At 39.4% G+C, this 22,284-nt stretch overlaps 1 protein-coding gene across 2 annotated transcripts; it reads right to left on the minus strand.

Moving 5' to 3' along the window:
* Positions 1–559: 559 nt before the first annotated feature.
* On the minus strand, positions 560–20,327 carry LOC136679483 (MAM domain-containing protein 2-like). 2 transcript variants are annotated; one of them, XM_066658015.1, is made up of 14 exons: positions 20,199–20,327; positions 19,788–19,913; positions 13,465–13,715; positions 12,296–12,380; positions 11,940–12,077; positions 10,957–11,213; positions 9,058–9,151; positions 8,091–8,237; positions 6,862–7,127; positions 6,066–6,162; positions 4,447–4,602; positions 3,795–4,054; positions 3,528–3,612; positions 560–1,074 (listed from the first exon to the last, which is right to left on the minus strand). In XM_066658015.1, the coding sequence occupies exons 1-14, from the start codon at positions 20,317–20,319 to the stop codon at positions 1,013–1,015; spliced, it is 2,145 nt and encodes a 714-aa protein (XP_066514112.1). In that variant the 5' UTR covers positions 20,320–20,327; the 3' UTR covers positions 560–1,012. The 2 variants fall into 2 exon arrangements, with proteins under 2 accessions (XP_066514112.1, XP_066514113.1); XM_066658016.1 differs by lacking the exons at positions 560–1,074; positions 3,528–3,612 and having other exon boundaries at positions 3,860–4,054; positions 4,451–4,602.
* Positions 20,328–22,284: the final 1,957 nt, after the last annotated feature.

The following is a 22,284-nucleotide window of genomic DNA, read 5'->3' on the forward strand; positions in this document are numbered from 1 at the left end:
CCCCCTTCTCACTCAAGCAAACCAATCGGAGTAGGGGAGGGCGGGACTAGTTTGTGAACGAAACGCTTCTCGAAGTTCTATGTAAGCTCTAGAAAAACAAAATCCCGGACGTTTGTGAAATTCCGCCCGGACATTTTTTAAGTCTAAAAAAGAGGACATGCTCGGGTAAAACTGTACGCCTGGTCACCCTAGTTAACAAGACTGAGCTCAAAATAACACATTTACTACCTATTCATCTTTGTTCATGAGAGTGTAGTCATTTTTTTCTGGCCTAGAAAACAAGAATCCACTTTTGATTACATCACCATGCACCAGAGGGATGTAAAATATAACATTAACCTATAACCCAAAGGCCATAGTTTGCACCACAACAGTTTTTGACCATCTATAATTTTGAATATTTTTTTTTACTTTATTTTGTAAGCAAACAAATGTTTTAAAAGCACTGTCATCCCAAGACACAAGTTTATTTTATATGTTTTATTGAGGAAATTGGTCTTTGCTTGATTGCATTTTAATATAATTGTACAAATATTCCACAAAAAAAACATTACCTGACTGAAACAGTGAGCCCATAAAAATTAAAAAATATTAATTTTTGTACTGCATAAATACAAAGTGTCCATTCTCTTTGGGTGTTTGTGATATTCAAACATAACAACACAACTTTTACCTCAGCAATTATATACCTTTAAGAGTCACATTGATCAGATAAAGGAAATATGCTGGGTAACGTCATTAGAGAAAATAAAACCAAGCTTTTTGAATGCTCCATAACTGATATGCTAGCTGTATAAAACAAGACAGTTCCCAAGCTGTCTGTGTGACCTCAAAGAAAATCTGGCTACATTATCATCTAGACACTATCTATCTCCCACTAGAGAAGAATGAAAAAGGTGTGTCTCTCAGCTTAGTCATGCATAGTAAAAATACATTTCTCCACACCACCCAACACAAATCCACCCCAAAACAAAAACATATACAAACACACATCAATATTCCAGTGCCTTGTTCAGTACTCAATTTCATTGAAGTTTTCAGAGAATCCTGAGTATGAGATGCTGTCTCCGGGATCTATGGCAAACAGAGAGAAAAAGATAGAAAGAGAGATTTTTCCTTCTCTCTCAGTCTTTACATGCTCAAACAATATTCCCATTCATATAGCAATAACCAGTTTAGTAGTGTAAATGTGCATGAGCCAGACACTGCATCTTTTTGAGTGTTTCAGTGTGGTGGGAATATGTCAGATGTTGCCCAGTTGACTACTGGCAAAATCCTGTCGAGCCTGTCTCTCTTAGTTTTGTTGATATGTCTGGCAAAAATTCAGCTCCTTCTGCCTTGCATTTTTAACACTTGTGCTAACAGACAAATGATTGACAGGGGGAAGGAGGGTCATCCAACTTACCCAAAGGGAGAGAAGCCAATTCGATACCATTTAGATATAGTAACTCACCTCTTTCTTTATGTAGGACAAAAAAAATCTTAGCCCTGGAACATTTCACTGGCAGCTCCAACTCAAGTAGCTACAGTAACAAAACTCTGTGAGCTTAACAGGGAGCCCCAGGCTTGCACAAGTTCCAGGGCAGGAAATCCCTCCTCTACTCCTATGTCTGCTACAACTCAGCATCTGTGCATCATCCTAACTCAGCTCAGACTGGATATTGTACTATGCCTCAGTGAAAGAAGTTATTGTATCAGCTATGGAAAAGGACATAACCTAAGACATTAGTAACCACACATCCTGTTGTGAATCTAAAAGCAGAAGACTGCACAACCCATGTAAATCATAGAAAAGGATTCAATATGGTGAATCAATTATAGTGTCTTCTAAGCAAAAGACTTGACTGGAGCAAAAAACTAACATTAACCTGACACTTAGGTTTCTATACCAGGCAACTTAGAGATGTTAAAGCTTCAGCCTCAAAGCTGCAAACCACCATATGAAAATAGGCCTGTTATGTTTTTTTGTTCCATGTGTTATCATTAAAATATATGAACTAAATATTTATATATTTTTGTATATATTATGATTTATTGTAAACAGATTTTCTTGACTGAAAATAAAGAAGTCTACATGTATTTGTTTATATGTGGAAATATATATATATATATATATTTTATGCATTGCTATCACGCCCTCGTCCTGTCATGCCTGTTTTCCCCGCCATGTGCTCTTTCTGCACATGGCTCTGTCTGTTATTGTCCTTGCCTCCACCCTTGTCCCACCTTTATTCCGCCTCCTTGTCCGCAGTCCTCGTTATCTGTTTCAGGTGTGTCTCGTCAGTTCATGTATTTAAGCTCCCTTGTGTCACTTCCGTTTATTGGTCATTTGTTTTGCTATGTTCCTAGTCATGTCGTGTTGTTTCTTTTTCTCTCCTAGTCAAGTCATTTTGTTTCCAAAGTCATGTCATGTTGTGTTGTTTTGTTTCCTAGTCATGTCTTTTTTTTGGGTCATTCTCGTTCTCGTTCCTATTCTCAGTCTCGTTGTTTTGCTTCCGTTATTATGTTGCTCAGTCCAGTTTGTCTGTCCCTCGCTTCGGTTTGTTCTGTCTGTTTTCTTCCTTGTACCTCTCTAGTTTGTTTCTCTGGTCTGTTAGTGTTTCCTCTCCTGTGCTTTTGTACTTTTGTGGTTTCTGTCTGTAGTCTACTAGCTCTCTCTGTATAAGCTCCCTTTGTCTAGGTTTTTCTGTCTGTCTAGTTCCCTCGGTTTAGGTTTAGTCAGTATCTGTCTCTTTAGTCTAGGTATCTGTTTAAGTCTTTCTGTCCAAGTCTGCCTGTCTTTATTTTAAACCAAAGAAAACAAAAACAAAGTATTCTGTGTTTTAGCAAGTGCGTCCGCCTCCGTCAGTCCACCCCGTGAAACGTGACAATTGCAAACACTAAAATATATTTAACAAAAACATTTTTTGCCATTTAGAAAATACGCTGTTCATATCATCACTGTAAGACTGGGCAATTATCAAAAATGAATCGAAATCAACATTCAGAACTTCTCATTGACATAATCTTGTCTATATCAATTATTTTTATTCTGTTATGTACCCACTGTGTGTTCATGTACTGTCCCTTTAAAACCATGCTTCCAAGCTGTAGATTCTGCCCCTATCTGCCACAGGAAAGCAACCTCAACACAGAGGCCGACCGAGCGAATCAAGCCGCTCGTACCAAAGAAATTATGAGGGTCAAAAATACAAAATCAAACTAATTGTTCATTAATCGTAATCGTGGTATTGATTTGTGCTCTTATCGCCCAGAACTACGTCAGGGTCAAAAGAAAAACGTCTCATACTCTAGTTTTCTACCTCATAGGAGCATATGTCCTTCACACTGTGTGAAAAGCTCATAATGAATAGCCCAATAGTAATGCTTCAAAATTACTTGAATTAAAAAATGCTACATTGACTTCCACTGATTCCACAGTTTTTTCCTTCTCATATAAATTTATTGTTGTGGAGATGCATGTTTTTCTTTGAACAGCAATTAAATATTTATTTTCTGTGTGAGCACATTCTGCAGAACATACGTACCATTGCATGGTCCTTTTGTGAATACAATGTCATCAATAGCAATGTCGCTTCTTATTGAAGGGCCTCTGATAGCTTCAAATATTATCTGACAAAAAAAAGAAAAAACAATTAAGTGACCTAAAATGGCTTGTGAAACACTCAGGGAACATTGCTTGAAAACATTAGTTTGCCCCTTCTGTCTTTGATCTTTTAAAATGTGACCACTTTAAAGTCCAGCGTGATCAATGAACTAAGTGTTTCTGATTTTAGATGTGTCCGTGCTCTCACTTTGTGCCTGGTTGAAGAATCATAATCTACTGTGGCCTTCATCCATGAGATGCTCTGTTCCCATTGTCTCTTCCAGAGCAATTTCTCCTTCAGACTATCACCTCGTAGCAGAAGAATGCTCAACGTTCCTGTACCTGAGCCGTACATGTGATAGTAGAAGGTGAGGCACTGAGGTGTTACTGACCCTCGCAGCTCTGGAGACAGCAGCCTTGCTGACTGACCGTGCAACATGTAGGACGCCTCAATGTACATGTAGTACCCTTAGAGACACAGTAACCATAGAACAAAATGTTAATTAGCGGGCTAATAAGAATATAAGGTAAAAAATTTATGGTGCTAGTAAAAAATGACCAAATGTGAAATTTAGTGTATGGCTTTGTGGTTGTTGTTTAAAGCTTAAAATATACAGAAGAAAATGTGTGCTGAGAAGTTATAGATGTATTTTAAAAACAGGAAGCAGGAATGGGACACTTGAGAAATGTTTAGAGTGATATAACATGTGGTGACATGTTGTGGTGACTATACATGTAGTTTATTAACTAATAAACTAAATAAATGTAGCTGTTATTAAATTAAAACACCAATTTAAAGATATAAAAGAGTGCTTGCTAATACACAGCAGAAGTTTTATGCAGGTATGTTGTTGACTCACCTACCCCTAAGGTGTGATCCCCCTTGGGCCCTGTGTAAGAGGTGGGCGTGTTTCCTCTAATGCGTAACCAGTGTATTTTCTTACTACTTTTCTCCTCAGTGTAACCACAGTCTCCTGTCTCGAAGTAGCAGTGTCCGGGTGGTGGTCGCATCGGCCCTGAAACCACAGCACACGGGTTCTGCCTTTAAAAAAGAGACTCTTCTGTAAACAAAAGGATTATAGGAATATCTTGGACAACCACATTGTAACCTGTCTTGAATTTTGGGGTTGCTCACAAAAGCTCTTCCATTTGCTTTCTTATGTCTCCTTCAGAGAGCTGAGTGGTTAAACATCTATTTCTGTTTTTGCCTGCTGAATGGGCACTGCCCATTTAATTTCTATGTTCACATAAGTAGATGTTTTTTTGCAGCTACAGCGCATATAAGTCTAAAACCAGCAGTTATTTAAAAATTGACAAGGTCCCTGCCTGGTTTGCACCCTATTATCATTCTTGCAAAAAAGTGTAACAACTGAAACAACTTTTTTGAGACAGGTTTGCAGAGAAATGTGCATATTTCTTAATAAAACGTTTACTTACTGCAGGTTTAATTCACTAGACCAAGACTGTTGTGTCTATAACCATGTACTCTTTAAGACCACGCTCCCAAACAGAACTTTTTTTATAGAGCTATAAACAATGAGGGTTATTTGACACTTGTACTCCCCACTTAGGCCTGGTCTGAAAGCAAACAGCACTTGTGATCTATTTTTATCATCAAATGGCAAAACAGTGCCGTCCAATCCAGTTTAACCCTAGAAATTATCAACTTCTTTTTTCCAAAACCTCTATAATGTATAGTACAACATTGTAAAATACAAATGTAATATTGATACCATAATGTCCTTTTGGACATTATAATTCATTCATTCATCATCTGTAAGCACTTATCTAGTTCAGGGTCGCGGTGGGTCCAGAGCCTACCTGGAATCATTTGGCGCAAGGCGGGAATACACCCTGGAGGGGGCGCCAGTCCTTCACAGGGCAACACAGACACACACACACACACACACACACACACACACACACACACACCTTTACTCACACACTCACACCTACGAACACTTTTGAGTCGCCATTCCATCTATCAACGTGTGTTTTTGGACTGTGGGAGGAAACCGGAGCACCCGGAGGAAACCCACGCGGACACGGGGAGAACACACCAACTCCTCACAGACAGTCACCCGGAGGAAACCCTCACAGACACAGGGAGAACACACCAACTCCTCACAGACAGTCACCCGGAGTGGGAATCGAACCCACAACCTCCAGGCTCCTGGAGCTGTGTGACTGCGATACTACCTGCTGTGCCACCGTGTTTTAATTGAGTTACTTAATTACATATTTGATTTATGCTCATACAAACAAGCAACATGATGTACTGAATGTCTGTTGTGATACATTGTGTATAAACTCTCACTTATGACCTTTCTTTTAAAACACAACTTTTTAAATGACTAAAAGTGACTGGATGTTGGATTTACTCTTTTCCCATTGGTTCATTATGGTACTGACAATTTTGAGATAGGGATAGGAGAATATCTTCAGGAGTTTTCAGGAGTGCGAGCTTAGGCCGTTTTACCTGCAGTCATGCGGCAGTCTCCAAGCGTCACCGTGATATCATCAAGGGATACAAGCCCACAATCCCAGAAGTTTCTGCAAATGCTGACAAACACTATCTGAAAAAAGAGGACATGAAATGTTTGTCAAGCAAATGGGTGTTGAATGAAGTATGAGCAGCAATGTGGTTCAAATACTGTAAGTACAAAGGTTGTCACTGAAGAGTTATGAACATATACACACCATGAATTACACCTATGGTTAAACCTTTTTTGTAGACATAAGAACTCAGCAAAGCTATTTTTCTTCCTACGCAAAGCCTGGGCCGTAGACAGCATGAGAACTGTGCTGTTTTATTTGATCCTTGTAGTATTTTGACCAAAGCATGTTAAAGATGTTTCATTAAGTCCTCAGGACTGTATTAACTTCTTAATAAAGTGGTATAATACATTCAGACTTTACATTCTTACATTCTTCACTTTACATTCAGATTCAACAGCTTAAAAAAGTTTTAAATTATACAATTTGTATTGTTTACCGTGGATCAACCAAAATTCCTAGCAATTTAGATGGTTTCAGTTGCTCAGTTCTTATTTTTATGTGAATATTAATTTTGTTAGAAAGATTTTACATTTTTCAAAGAAAAAGCACATCATGGAACTGGCTATATCTCACTCATTCACTCACTCACTCACTCACTCACCCAGTCATGTTTAACAAAATGCTCCACACGAGGCAGAGAACTCAAGATAAAGCAAATCCATCACATTCTTTACTTACGTTTTTAAAATTCTTTGCTTATATTCTCTTTAAATTACCTTAGTAGACATGGGTTTATGGTAGGTAACCTCCACCTCCGTCCACACACCTCTAGAGCTCTCTGACACTGTCCAAATCTTCTCCTGAGCTATGTCCTTCTCATCATAGACATAAAGGGCCAGAGCGTTGTCAATTTTCTTGAAGCCATGCAGGGCATAGTAGAATCTAAGACAATACTTGTGGTTGCCGGGCAGATAGGGTCCATGCAGACGCCCCACATAGCTCGGACGAAAGGTAAAACGAGAGTTAGCCATTAGGAAGGACCCTAAGGCATGAGGAGACAAAGTTGAAAATGAGAGAATAATCTCCACTCTCAACATCTTAATACTAATTAATTGCAGAATTAGAATATGTTACACTTTCAAGATCCATTTGCAACTGAATATTTTTCTAGCCTGGAAAAGTATCCATAAAATCCTATTATGTATTCTGTTTCCCTGAAAAATGCAGATTCACTGCCCTTGGGTGAAGCATTTGAATTTAAGCCATTAATATAAAATGAGTTCCATCAAAGCATTTTGAAAGAGTTAAAGGATTTACTTGTGGAAACTACCCACTGGTCATTTTGATATTAATTTTATATGTATGTCCATAAAATATGTATAGGAAAACATAAATTATGTATGAATCTGGCTAGAATGTTCTTCACAGAGCCAATATTTGTCATAATTTTGGAAACCATTGATTGAATTTATGGAAAACGCTTGTCACAGAGCCATAAAATACTATTTACCTGTGGAAAATCAGTGTAGTGCACAGTCTCAGTGCTTGCTGACTTAAAATAATCATTTGTAATTACATTATGTACTGAGAGATTCAAATCTGCCATTCAGACTATCAAAAAAGGCCAAATTATGGCAAACATTCATATGACATAAACAGCAACTCCACTGAACCATGCTAGTGACAGAACTATTCATAATTCAACTAATGCAAAACAAACCAAAACAATAAAATAGAAAGCAGAAGAAGACAGTAGAAATCAGTGATGAAAACTGGAAACTCTAACTTATTTTCAATTCATTCTGAACATTTTGGGTAATGCATGAATTCTGGTGGAAACTTCATGTCCTCTCATAGCTAAAAATGTATTTATTCTTTTATTTATATATTTATTTTTTGCATCAAATTACTCTGAATTAACGACAGCACTATTGTGATTAATCAAACTGGCAATGCATTTCCAACATATAATAAAATGTGATACTGAGTATTATTAGACACATACCTGATCCTGTAGTGTGGTCTCCAATCCTGTAGACATTTGGTTTTACAGAGACTCTGCTCCAGACGGCTCCTCCAATATGCTCCTGGTAGTACTGACACAAACTCTCCTCAAAGTCACAATTAGCTATGGAGGGGTCAAAGGTGGGCTCTGAGGGATGGCCACAGAGACACAGAAACAAAACACAACATTAACATCAGCCGGAAAATTCTTTGGGTTTAGGATCTGTCAAAATGTGCTGAGCAGTAGGAATTTCCCATTGTGGCTAATGAAAAAAAGAAAAAAAAACGAAAAAAGAATTTTTCCATATATTCTACATACGCTGGCTACATTTTGTTTACATAGTTCAATGTGCAGACAATTTGTCTCCTTCTAATAAGTTTTAAAATCAGAGACAGACAGAGAGAACAGTACTGGCAAAGGAACAAAAAACAACAGCAAAACACAGACTCATCTAAAGATAAACCAATATTTCTGACCAGGGTAATGAAGCTGACTGTGTAGATAGATTAACACTCTTATCTTAAGATAAATAGTAAAAGGAGGGAAAGTATAAGCTGTTCATTTCTGTGGTAAGAGCTCATTTGAGATAATAAATAATACTCTTGTAATTCATTCCTTACAGTGAAACAGAATAAGCACTACTAACAGAAAGTCTCATTTCAGTCTTACTTGCACAACCTGAAAGACACACTCCAGCTCCACCCGACCAAACAAAACATTCACTTCAATATTCTTACTAAACCAACATTTTTCTTGCTTTGTTTTCCCTGTATTTGGATTGTGTGTTGTTTCAATATTGTGGTGTTTCAGATGTCCTTCCTGTCTTTTTTTTTTTTTTTTTACAGTCACAAGAAGATGAGAAATTAAACAGGAAAGCTGCATTCAGAGAGCAGCACTGTGGTGTATTGGATGGGGAAGAGTTGCGTAAGTCATGTTATTGCTCCTTATGAAACACAACTACACTGACCTGTTTCAGTGTGGCAGAACTGGGGAGAAAAGCTGATGTCATCCACAGCCACAAAGCCACCACGAGGACTGTTGAAGGCTACCTCATATACCACCTACACACACAAGAAACAAAAGCCTCTCTTAATGAAACCTCAGCTTAATGAATTCCAGCACAAACTCTATCACAAGTGGACATCGCTCACTGCCATAAAACTGGGTCACAAAGCTTCCAGTGAACTGTTTACAGAGTACAGACAAACTTATGATTTATATTTTGAGAAATGGACACAGAATACTGTACAACAGAGCAATCCACTGGGACTGATCTGGGGAAGCTAACCAACTCCTCCCCCCCACCACCCAAATCTTTTGGAAATGTTGTTCTGGCTGAATACTCTAGCGTTCTTCTATCAAAACAATGTTACAGAGAGCTAAAGACCCCAAACACGATGTGCATGAGGTGATATCCGGACCCTCTCATGCACTTTCAGTCTCTTTATTTACACGGTACTAAAGAAGCGGCTGCAGAACTTCAAACAAAGCGGTCTCAGAGCCTGTACAAATATATCCCTCTTCAGCATGTTTACGTGAATGGGGCTGGCAAAAAACACTTTTTCCTTAAACTTACGTAAGACTGCACATGCTCCATATTTGAAACTGTAGTACAATTAATTTTACTGTATTTGTCAAGGGCACGTTATGAAAAGGCCAAAACAGAGGCCACTGTGTTTGAGGGGCTACAGCAAAATAAAAAAAATTAAAAATCAACTGCTGGTAAATTATATTTCTGCATAAGTGCAACTTTGGGAGTAACCGACTCCCAACTAACAAAGAAAAATCTGTAAATCTACTATTTCCCAAAACTAAAATGTTTACTGGTGACTTGAGATATTCTGCTGGTGTCCAAACATCTGTATCCACAAATTCATGAAACACTTCTTCTGAAACTGAGAAGGGTATTAACAGGGAGTTTGTCCCCATTTGCTGCATTAAAGCCTCTACTCTTCTGGGATGGCTGCAGTCGATGTTGAAATTTTGCTTTAGGATTCTGAAAGGAATTCAGCCATTAGAGTATTACTCAGATAAGGTCATGATTTTGAATTATGATTGGGGTCACCAACATCACTCTACCTCATTTTAGACGTTTTAGAATATGATCCATTACTACAGGGAATACAGATTATCTGCACCAGAGTGACAGCTAAGGAAATATGTTAAACTTAATAATAAAATAATGAATATTAGTACAAATTAGGTGTTTTATAGTAAAAATTAGGAATTAAAGCACCATATTACAGTGCGTCCCAACACCATGCCAAAGTTTTTCAGTTCCTAAGTCTCAAAGACAAAAGTACATTTAAACACTAAGAGATTAAATGCATCCCAAACTGAATGCGACAGTTGTTTATAACTTTGCTGTGCAACATCGAGAAACAATGCTGAGAACCCTGCAACCAGGAGACATCTGAAGCTTCTTGCTTACTCTGACACTATGTTTCCGTGCAGTGCAGCCTCACGGGGTGATTAATGGGCAGTCAATGGTGCTGCCCTACATTTCAGTGCCCGCTGTGGCCGGATTTAATTAAGAATATTCAGATAAAAAAACTGAATAAAACAATATCTCAGTCGAAGCATTAAATTCAATTGCAGATTTTAGCCTGCTTATGCTATTAATTTTAACATTATTATTATTATATAACATTATTATTCAGGTTATTTTGAAAATGAAACCAAGTTTTGCAATTACGTAAAGTCCACTTACAACCAAAACAGTCAAAAACGGTATGCGTATTTCATATATCCAAACCAACTTCTTTTTTTGGAAGTTTGAGCTGCATGTTTAAATCAAGCACTGTGTAAAGCTTCAAAATCTTTTCACAAACTAGTACTAAATGTTACATAATCTACTTGTACTGACCTCCAAAGGATGGGGCGCCTTTATATCTATTTGGACTAGTTTCCAGGTGGTAGTTGCGTAAACCTCAGGCCTCCAGATCTCTTCATAGTGACCCAGCTGGTCCCTTGTGAAGACAGAGAAGAAGTTGCCCCTGGCCTGGTTTCTCTGGTAGTAGAAGGACAAGCAGCCAGCCATAGGTGTGTTTGTCATCGGTGACACAAGCTTAGCCACTTCTTGGAACCCCTTGGCATACACCGAGTCCACATACATGTAGTGACCTAGTTCAGAGTTTTATTAAAACAAGGCATATTCAGAAATATGTGAACCTTTCTTCTTTTTGATTCAACTTTAAAGGGGCATTTGGAATAAAACTAATATTTAATGTTTTTTAGCCAGGCTAAATATTATTTTTGAATCACATCATTACACCCCTTTCCATCATCAGATTATGAGAAAAATATTAAGAATGCCTTCAAGTTGACTTAACCCAAGAAATGTTATTTTAAATGTTTAATGTTAAAGGTGCAATGTTTAATGTTAAAGGTAAAGGTTTAATGGAAGACTGCAACCAGCTGAATACCTCTCCCTCAACGCACCATTTCCAAACTGTTGCTTTAACTTTAAAATGCAAAAGGCAATCTCTAGAACCAGTGTTTTGTTGATCCGTCCTAGATAACCATAGATATTTGGCTACCCAATGTGACAACATGGCAGAGAGTATAATGAGGACTCTCAGAGTTTGTGTGAATATGAAATGTGTATTCTAATCTCTAAGACACAATACAGTTTGACTGGTAACAACACAGAATTAGCAATGTAGCTCATGTCTCACTCAGTAGAGTCCTTACACAAAGGATGGACTGAGTCAGCATATTGAGTAGAAAGCAATCAGACAAGGGTGCTGGGAAGAGGCTGAAGAAACTACAAAGTGTTTGAAAGCTTGTGTCAGCAGCCTGTGCGGCTGAATTAATGAAGCTTGAAGATGTTAATGTGTTCATTCATACCTCTTTGGTTATTCATGGTGTGGTCGTCAGGGAGATTGGACTGAGGATCTCGGGTAAGGCTGCCTCCCACATACCAGTTCACATTAGGGTTCCACTGGTTACTGTAGCCACACAAGTGATGCTCCTCAAAGCTACATTCTAAGGCAGAGTAATAAATGTGCTTATGTTTAGGTAATCTTGTAAAGGTTCATGCACCTTTATGCAGCAACAGAACTGCAGTTGCTCAGAAGTTCAGCACATATGTGCATGTCAATGCCATCATTTCTTTATTCCTCAAGTCCAAAACACTAGTGAATCAGCAAAATCAAAGAAGATAACTTTCTGTATAAAACAATGTAAGAAATCAATAGACCTACCTATACAGAAGCCTGGAATAATGTGAATTTCAAAGATAGCAATACTGCATCCTGGTTCTTGGTTGGGACGAGCTTCCATTAAAAGCTGCATCAAATAAAAAAAAAAAAACGGGACAATGTTTGATTTGGTCATCATTATCATGATATCAGTCTTGGAAATACAGATTTCAATCCTGATGTTTACAATACACAATCCGACTACTGTATAGACATTTCACATACGAACTCTGGGGAAACTCTGGAGAATGTTGTGTGTGCTTTCGGCATGGAGCTGTGCCTGTGCAGCGCGTGCAGTTCATACTATACATCGCAATTCTTCAATTATTTGGAGCATTACCGGCTTAATTCACACATGCACTCACTCAGACTTTACCTGGAGTTTGTGCTAGGGTGATTTATTTTGATTTATCATGTGCTGTGGCCATTCTGACCAATCCCAGACGTTCTGTGGGGTGTTTGGATTAATCAAAGCATTCACATGGCCTGACAAATGTAATGCTTTTAAGTGTGAAAACAGCCACAGAATATTAGTATGTCAATGCTCTTATTTCTGTGGCTCTTAAATCTAAGAAGCTAGACCAATACGGCTATACGGTGCAGTTTATAAACAACAATCCAAAATATATAGGGCTGTGCTTTTCAATGTGTGTGTGTGTGTGTGTATATATATATATATATATATATATATATCAGTGTAAATATGGCATATGGTTAGGCCATTTAAGTGACGTATGCGCATGAACTGAAAATAAGTTGCACGGATTTACTCGCTATGTGATCATTATTCATGGGGCACATTAAACACAGTCAACTTCAGTTCAGTCGTTTACACTGATTCCATCTTACACTCAATCTGTGGCCTCTATTATATGTAATTCCCAGCAATACTTAACCAAAATGAATGGTCTTAGAGTAAATAATGACTTCTTAAACTGTCGCCAAAAAGTCAAAGCTGAGGCTCTAAGGCATGTTAACCAACAATGCTTTTTGTTTCAGACTCAGAGCTCCAATACATTTTTTGTTTTTTAAAGCCTTCTCTGGAACTCTGAAAACCCTAGATACATTAGGTTACAGTGCACACAGTCTGTGGGAGTATCTGCTTTTTTACTTTTTCTCTTCCTTTCCTTCCTCTCTGACACACACAGAGATCACTGTTCCATGTCTGCTACCTGGTAGGCTCCAGAAATATTGTGGAGATCTATGCTGGCAATGAGCCAGCTGTCAGAAGGTTTGTCTGCCCTCCACAGCATGTAGTCAAAGCTCTCTCCATGGGGGCGCAGATGAACCCCAAGGGAACCTGCCCCTGTGATTTGGTAGACCAGACGCAAACAGCTCCACTCAGCTTGTTCAAGCTCAGGACTGACCAGCACAGCCCTGTCAGCTTCCCCCAGGAACGAGGAGTCTGCTGATATAAAGCGACCTGCAAGAATAACACAATATGTATTAATTGTACTTGTTAATGTGCCTGCATACAAACTGGACATCAAAAGTGATCAACTCCTAGCTTTTCAAAATGTTTCTGTTGCTGACTAAAAGCAATTATGTTTTTTTTAACTGTAAATGAAATCAAAGAATAGAAACATAACTATCAAATCCATCCATCCATTATCTGTAAGTGCTTATCCATTTCAGGGTCACGGTGTGTCCAGAGCCTACCTGGAATCATTGGGCACCAGGCAGGAATACACCCTGAAGGGGGCACCAGTCCTTCACAGGGCAACACACACACACACCTACGGACACTTTTGAGTCATCAATCCACCAACGTGTGTTTTTGGACTGTGGGAGAGAACCGGAGCACCCGGAGGAAACCCACGCGGACAAGGGGAGAACACAGCAACTCCTCACAGACAGTCACCCGGAGCGGGAATTGAACCCACAACCTCCAGGTCCCTGGAGCTGTGTGACTGCGATACTACCTGCAGCACCACCGTGCCGCCCAAACTATCAAATCATCTCTAAAATAAAATTAAACTACATCTCTAACCTTTGGAACATAAACGTTACAGGTGTACAAGTGTGCATTGACAATTTCACTCAAATGTTTGACAGAAGACCCACATCTGTTTCTATAAAACAGATGGAGGTCTAAATCAACACCCTGACATGAGTTGATATCATTGCCAGGTTGATGAATAATTTCATTCTACTGTTTATGCACCAAGTTCTAAAAGACCACTAATACAGGGTCCTTTCTCACTTTCTGCCAATACAAGACTTTCCACTTAAACAAAAAGCTCCTTTCACTAAATCAAAGTCAAATAATGCATACAGTGTATGTTATCAACATCACGCACAATGAGACAACGCATTTGCAATGACAATACAATTAAGGATTAATTCCAGTGCAGAGACTAAATGAAATGAATGGGTGGTCCATGGTGCCTGCCCACCATTAACATAGAGTCTATGGGTCAAAAAACATGTGTGATCTATATCACCACTTTTCCCCAATTGGGGTTTTGGAAATAAAGGATCAAAATGGATAGAACTGATGTTCATCTTAGCACTGCAGTCCAAGTAGACTGTTTAGAGCATATGTAACAGGCTTCATTTGGATTTAAACAGTTTAATTTGAAAACAGGACAGAAATATCACTTGTTCAGAATAAAGTAATCATTGTTGACATGTATGCATCCAAATTGGTACATTCTCAAAAAGTATCAGACATAAGAGAGCTGTTTGGGTGCAGTTAACTTTACAGCCTTCTCTGATACCTCCAGATGTGCTCATAGTGAGGGTGATTCATTCCAGATGTCACTGATGTCTATTCCTCTGTCTCTTCTTCCTTTTTTGTTTTATAAAAACATGCTCCTCTCCTACACCTTGGCTTGGCTCTTGCCATCATTTTTATTTAGCCCATGAGCAAATACCGAAGCTTTAGACGGAACTGTGTAAGCCAAAAGTAATAACTACCTCAGTATGTGGTGTTTCACTGGTGAAACCGTGGTTTTAGACCATTCCATGGGTGGTAGAGTTAATTTTGGGTATGTTTTGAAGTAACAGTAACTCAAAAACAGAAGGTGTTTCGGGTCTATGAGATGCTTTAAATCTAAAGGGTTTTTCTTGCACTTTTCATTCATTGTCTGTAATCGCTCGTCCAGTTCAGGATGAAGGTGAATCCAGAACCTACCCAGAATCACTGGATGCAAGGCAGACACATAACGTGGATGCATGCCAGTAAATCACAAGGCATCACACACTCACACAGTCACACTCACAACTGAAAACACTGTACATAGAGAAAAGTGGAGCACTCAGAGGAAACCTACACATACACAGTGAGAACACGCTACACTCTGCACAGACTCAAACCCTGGAGTTGTATGGCAGTCACACTACCTGTTGCACCATGCCACTTTTCTTGCACTCTTAAGTTTTCTGCATTAGCTCATTATGTAGTTTAAACCCTGAAATATTCACCAGAGGATTCTTCTGCACCATCATTTAAAAAAACGATGAAGTGGGATGAAGGTGAAAGTCAATAACCTATCAGTGTACAACTCTATAAACCTTCAAATCAAATCAGGAACTGCTGTGGTAAACCAATTGTTTTTTGATGTCTGAGACCACAGTAAACACATAAAGACTGTGTCATTCCTTGAGGCTCTGAATCTGTTTTTTGCAAAATTCAAAAGGAAAACCTCATTTTCCTTTCTGAGTGCCAGCAAAGTTTCCTCTTCAACTAGTGGCTCTAATCACTAGTCTAGACACATGCAAGCAAGTGGTGATGTCATTCACGGATGGAGTTCAATTAAATGTACAGCTGACTCAGTAAAACCCAGATCTAGAAGACTGTAGTTCAGTGACTACAGCATGGTGTAACTCCCACCTGAACTTCGTCGCAGCGAGCAAAACTTTAACCCAGAAATCCCCCTAGAATTTCCCACTTAGTGCAGCTGCTCTACTTCACAGACTGTGCAATGATGAAGATTATTTCCAAATCAGCCTGCTTGTATATTTCTCCATTTGGAAAAGAATAGATGTTGAACAGAAGCCCATCTAAGTCTGCTTTACATCTCAAAACACTTACAAATGCTTTCTGCAGCTGTTTTTAAAGCCTTGAGAGACCAGGACATTAGGGTCAGTGCTGAGTTCTTGTTCAGCTCTGGAACAAAAATGAGCCCTTCCTCTTCTCAGACACACTGCCATGTAACATCGATGACTGTAAAAGCTCAAGTCACTGTAAAAGGTCAAGGTCATTCCTCCACACAGAAAATCACTTAGGAATTACTAATAAACATCCAGCAGGATATGTAGCATTGTGTTAATTCCAGCAGAAAGTATGAATAAATTAATAAGTCCTAAAACAAATCCTAGAATTACTTGTTGAGCATTTTATAAACCAAAGTAAAGAAGGGAGCATGTGTTTCTGTGAATGTGAAGGTTTGGCTGATGTTTATCTCTGTGAATCTGAATAATCTTCAAGCATACAGTGTCCAGACCAAAATGGATAGAAAATGAACATGTGTTTGTAGCATTCTGAAAAGAAGTGATGTAAATATTTGCATCATCAAACTGCTTCTGTCACCTGATTTTGGGCCAAGTATTGTTTAGGCCTTGAGCTGTCCCCAAATGTACTGGACAGCCAGCCAGTGTTAATGTGAAGCACATGATCTTCATGACACATAGCTGAGATAAACACTAGCAGGTGGTAAACTCTATGAGCAAGATTTGGGCACAGATAAATTTGTTTGTGCTTATACATATATATATATACAGGGGTTAGACAATGAAACTGAAACACCTGTCATTTTAGTGTGGGAGGTTTCATGGCTAAATTGGAGCAGCCTGGTGGCCAATCTTCATTAATTGCACATTGCACCAGTAAGACCGTGTGCATCCAATGGTTCAAATATTGTGTCCTGAAGGTGGTGCCGTGTATCAGGACGACAATGCACCAATACACACAGTAAGACTGGTGAAAGATTGGTTTGATGAACATGAAAGTGAAGTTGAACATCTCCCATGGCCTGCACAGTCACCAGATCTAAATATTATTGAGCCACTTTGGGGTGTGTTGGAGGAGCGAGTCAGGAAATGTTTTCCTCCACCAGCATCACGTAGTATCCTGCAAGAAGAATGGCTTAAAATCCCTCTGACCGCTGTGCAGGACTTGTATATGTCACTCCCAAGACGAACTGACGCTGTATTGGCCGCAAAAGGAGGCCCTACACCATACTAATAAATTATTGTGGTCTATATATATATATATATATATATATATATATATATATATATATATATATATATATATAAAGTCATGCCATATTGTCTTAAATGATTTAAATATACAATTTCCTAAGGATCCCCTCATGTTTAACAATATTATAAACAAAATATATACAGCAACAACTTAAGCATCTGTATTCAACAATAATTATGGTTTCCGTGTCAATTTTTTTAAAAGAAATATGAATTATCTGGTCATCTCTATTATGAAAAAAAAAAACTTGTCGTTTTCTTTTCATGCTACAGGACTGTCAACTGCACTCCAAGCAAGCAACGGGGCACTCAACTGTGTTTCCACCATGGAGACTGGCCTGAGGTTGCCAGGGAAACCAAACAGAGACACGGTCAAGGCACAGTCTGGGTTTATGCTGCTTTTTAATGACCCATTGGAGGAAATCTGGTGCAACCACATTCAAAGTGCCGATTCGTGGGTGAGATTTTTGGCAATCCTGGCAGCCCTCAATGCGGCCAAATTACCTGCTTTGGTTTGATTCTGAGCCAGCTGCAGTGCACATGTCCCAGTCCTGTCTACTTTCTCCTCTAGTAAAATCTGTTGCATAACAGTCAAGGCCACACAGCTTTCCAACAGCTACTGTTGACAATATCGATTTAAGGCATGCTAACAATGATAGCAAAACCTATTTTTGGGATCATACACAAATAAACACTCCTAATTTATTAAGAATAGTCTGATGCTAGTTACAAGACTGAGATTAAATTGTAGATTTTAGGAATTAGAATTAAACTACTGGATTAAAAACAATTACCTTGTATCTACACTCATTGCCCATTTTATCATCACCATTGACTATACAGGGGCACTTTGTAGTAGTACAATTGCAGATTGTAGTCCACCTGTTTTTGTGCATACATTCTTATCCCCATTTCACCCTGCTCCTCAATGGTCAGGACCCCCAGAAGACCACCACAGAGCAGGTATCATATTCAGAGCTGCATTGACATTGACATTGTGGTGGTGTGTTAGTGGGTGTTGTGCTGGTACAAGTGGATCAGAAACAGCAAGGCTGCTAGAATTGAGAATAATCAACCAAACCAAACATATCCAGACAACAGTGCAGTGTGGGCAGCGTCCTGTGTCCACTTTTGAAGGACTAGAGGACGACCAACATCAACTGGGCAGCAACAGATGAGCCACTGTCTCTGTCTTTACATCTACAAGGTGGACCAACGATGTAAGTGTGTCTAACACAGTGGACAGTGAGTGGACACTGTTTAAAAATTCCAGCAGCCCTGCTGTGTCTGATCTCTTTGTACCAGCACAGCAAACACAAACACACCATCACCATGTCACTGCCACTGCAGCGCTGAGAATGATCCACCACCCTAATCATACCTTACAGGGGGGCTACAGTCTGTAATTGTATGGTCAGTGGAGCTGATAAAACGAACAATGAATGCAGAAACAAGGTAGATGTTCCTAATCCGGTGACTCATCAGTGTATAACCCTTATAATTAATAACTGCATGTTAAAACCTTTGGGGGTCAGTAATGTGTTCAAGAGCCTGAATCCATTTGTCAGGGTGAAAATCTGTAACTGCAAGGCTACATGGAAAAACAAAAACAGTACATCCTCTTTAACAGTTTACAGCTTCTGGGACCACAGTAAATATGAACAGAGTTTGGCCTTTAGTGAGATATTTAAATGCAAAACTGTTCCTGTGGGTGCAGGCTGAGACCATAAAAAATCTCCGTATGTCAGCAACTTCAGAGAACAAAGGGTTCCTAAGTTAACCACTGCTTTGTGCTTCTCAGATCCAGACACCAGTTCTCGACGCATGGACCCATGTCATTTGCTGACAAAGCTCAAGCACATCTGCACTATCTATATGTCCAAAGGTTTGCAGACAACTGTTCACTCAGTTGAGAAATGAAGGGCATTTTGTTTGCCTGTTTAACAGCCTCCATTCTTCTGAGGACACTTCACTAGCAGATGGAAAGTTGCTGTGAGGATTAGTCAGATACAGAAAAGATGTTTTATTCATCCACTCACAGCAAAAGATATGGAACTCCATCACTTCAAGGAACACAGGTCCACTACACCTCAGCCTATGGTTTACACCCTTCTAACCGTGTTTACTTTTTTTATTGTATTAAAACCTGCAGAGCGAACGTTTGTTTCTTATTCAGGTTGATTCATTGACTCATTTTCACTCAAGAAATAGAAAAAGCGTTTGTTGCTACTTTGAAAGGCGGCTGTATGAGCTGATAATTTGTGTCGGAGCAGGGCGCTGTGTTCACCTTCGTCGTTGACGATCCATGAGGCGAATTCTGGGTCCGAGGTGTAGCCGCATGTGCCCTGGTCAAAGCTGCAGGAACCGGGAAGCAGCTGGAGCTGAGCCTCCGCCAGCAGCACCACCACAGCAGCTGAATGACACACAAACACACACACCACACTCATCAGCCCCAGTTTACACGGCTCCTGACAGGAGTTCGAGAATATTCCGCGCTTCTTTGAAGTTGGCACGAGCGCGAAGAAAAAAAAACTCTGAGGAACAAGAACCACAAATTGTTTCCTAAACAACGTCCACGCCGACAATGAGCGGCTCTGTAACACGCTGCTTCATCCGAGTCTGGAGAGAAAAGTGTCCACAAAAATGCTCTTTACTAATGTTCTGTTTAGTTTTAAAAGAAAAAAAAACGACGCCTCACCTAAAAGAGCAGAAAGATGTAGAGCAGTCATGGCAGACTGGCAGATATTACAGTTAGATCTCTTCTCGGTCATTGATGTGCTGGAAAAGACCGTAGACACTCCTTTAATCGCCCCCAGCATCAAGTCCCCATGCTTTCAGCAGTGGTGGAGTCTCGGCGCTGGAAGCTGTCCACAGCTGAAGTAGGAGGGTCAGTGTATGATAACTGAGAGCATGTAGCCACTGATGGACATGCCCAGCTCCTCTTCACGCTGGAGGATTTTCTTGGTCACTGCATGACCACAGTGAAATCATGATCCTAGTTTGCACTTCAGCTGCAGCAGGCCACTTGTCCCATCATGTGTGATACAAAATACACCAGTCAAAATCTTGGACATGTTTGTGGTATCTGGATGATGCTCTTATCCAGAATAACGTACAGTTTAAATTATGTTACAGATGCAGGCTATTGCAGTGTTGGGAGACTCAAGTTTTATTACTGGTATAACATGATGTTCCTGACCAGGCTGGAATTTTAACCCAGTTTTGCCAAGTGAAGGGCAGCTGTGATATATTATTTGCTGCATTATAAACTATGAAATAGCACAAGAAATAATGCACTAATGTAGTGGAAGTCTGTGCCATGCAGAAAGTTTTAGGGTGATGTAGTCTAAAATTTCTTTCAATCAGTATTATTTTATGCTTGTGGTGAGGGTAACATGTACTAATTTGAATTTTAATTAAACAGTTTAAAAAATATAATCCACCCATCCATCCATCCATTATCTGTAAGCGTTTTATCCAGTTCAGGGTCACAGTGTGTCCAGAGCCTACCTTGAATCACTGGGCACAAGGCAGGAATACACCAAGGAGGGGGTGCCAGTCCTTCACAGGGCAACACTCACACCTACGGTCACTTTTGAGTCGTCAATCCACCTACCAACGTGTGTTTTTGGACGGTGGAAGGAAACCGGAGCACCCAGAGGAAACCCACGCGGACACAGGGAGAACACACCAAACTCCTCAAAGACAGTCACCCGCAGCAGGAATTGAACCCACAACCTCCAGGTCCCTGGAGCTGTGTGATTGCGACACTACCTGCTGCGCCACCGTGCCGCCTAAAAATATATCATTAAAATTTAATATAAAAGTATTTCAAAGGTGACTCAACACCGGATTTCAATTATAGCATAATATCGGTCCTAAACACATCTTGCGAACAACCATGTGATGTGCTTGAATTATATTTAGAACTGGAAATAATGATGTAATCAAACAAGAATTATTTAAATATAATGTCTCTAGCTCTGCTTTGTCAGTTTCCAGGAGCTGTTCTCTCTTTCTGCTGGTTATTTGATTGTTTTTTTTTCTCTTTGTTAAATCTGTGTCATTGGAATCAAAATGCTTTAAGTCCTAACTGCTTTCATTTACTTACAAGTCAGTAAAATTTCTGATGAGATCATGGAACAAACCACAGCATTTGGTTTTTACAGGGCGTTAAAGCTCCCAGTTGGCAGGGTCTTGGGGAACAACCGCAGGAGATGCTTCCTTAAGTGGCCTTGTGCAAAAATCCAACAGTTAGCATGTTTCAGATATGTTACATGAGCTAACAGGAAATGTTTTTTATCTCTTGCCTAAACCTCTATTGTTAACTCCACATAAACAGCACATAAACCATAACAACATCCTTTCCTTCCTACTTGTACCTTCAGGGAGAAAATTGTTATCCCATGGACCCATATAAAAGTTTACTAACCTTTAAAAAAATGAAGGAAAAGATGGAGCAGTGGCATACATTAACCACCTTTGGTTCCCTATAGTATTTTTTAAATAAAATGTCCAAGTGTGAAGAAGAATCTCCTTGCAACATTATGGTTCTCTCAAAATTAAAGTGAATATGTGTTTCTTATTTAACTGAAGTGCGTGAGGTTCTGTCTAAAAACACCCACATTCCACAGGCCCTGTTTGCTTTCAAGTGTAAAAGTGTTGCATTATTAATGGATTTTGCTTAAGTGAGCTAGGCCATTCTTCCAGAATGTAAACATATCGGTGGGTCCAGTGAAGACAGGCTTTAAACAAACCATGTTGATGTGAAGAGCTCATGGCCT

Source organism: Hoplias malabaricus, chromosome Y, assembly GCF_029633855.1.
Source record: "Hoplias malabaricus isolate fHopMal1 chromosome Y, fHopMal1.hap1, whole genome shotgun sequence".
NCBI lineage: Eukaryota > Metazoa > Chordata > Actinopteri > Characiformes > Erythrinidae > Hoplias > Hoplias malabaricus.

Excerpts from the sequence above, each read along its gene's own strand:
- LOC136679483 (XM_066658015.1), bottom strand. The coding sequence starts at position 20,319 with ATGCTGGGGGCGATTAAAGGAGTGTCTACGGTCTTTTCCAGCACATCA. Across the intron at positions 9,152-10,956 it reads AGGCGCCCCATCCTTTGGAG|GTGGTATATGAGGTAGCCTT; the intron begins GTCAGTACAAGT and ends TTGTGTGTGTAG. Across the intron at positions 3,613-3,794 it reads ATTCTTCAACCAGGCACAAA|ATAATATTTGAAGCTATCAG; the intron begins GTGAGAGCACGG and ends TTTTTTTGTCAG.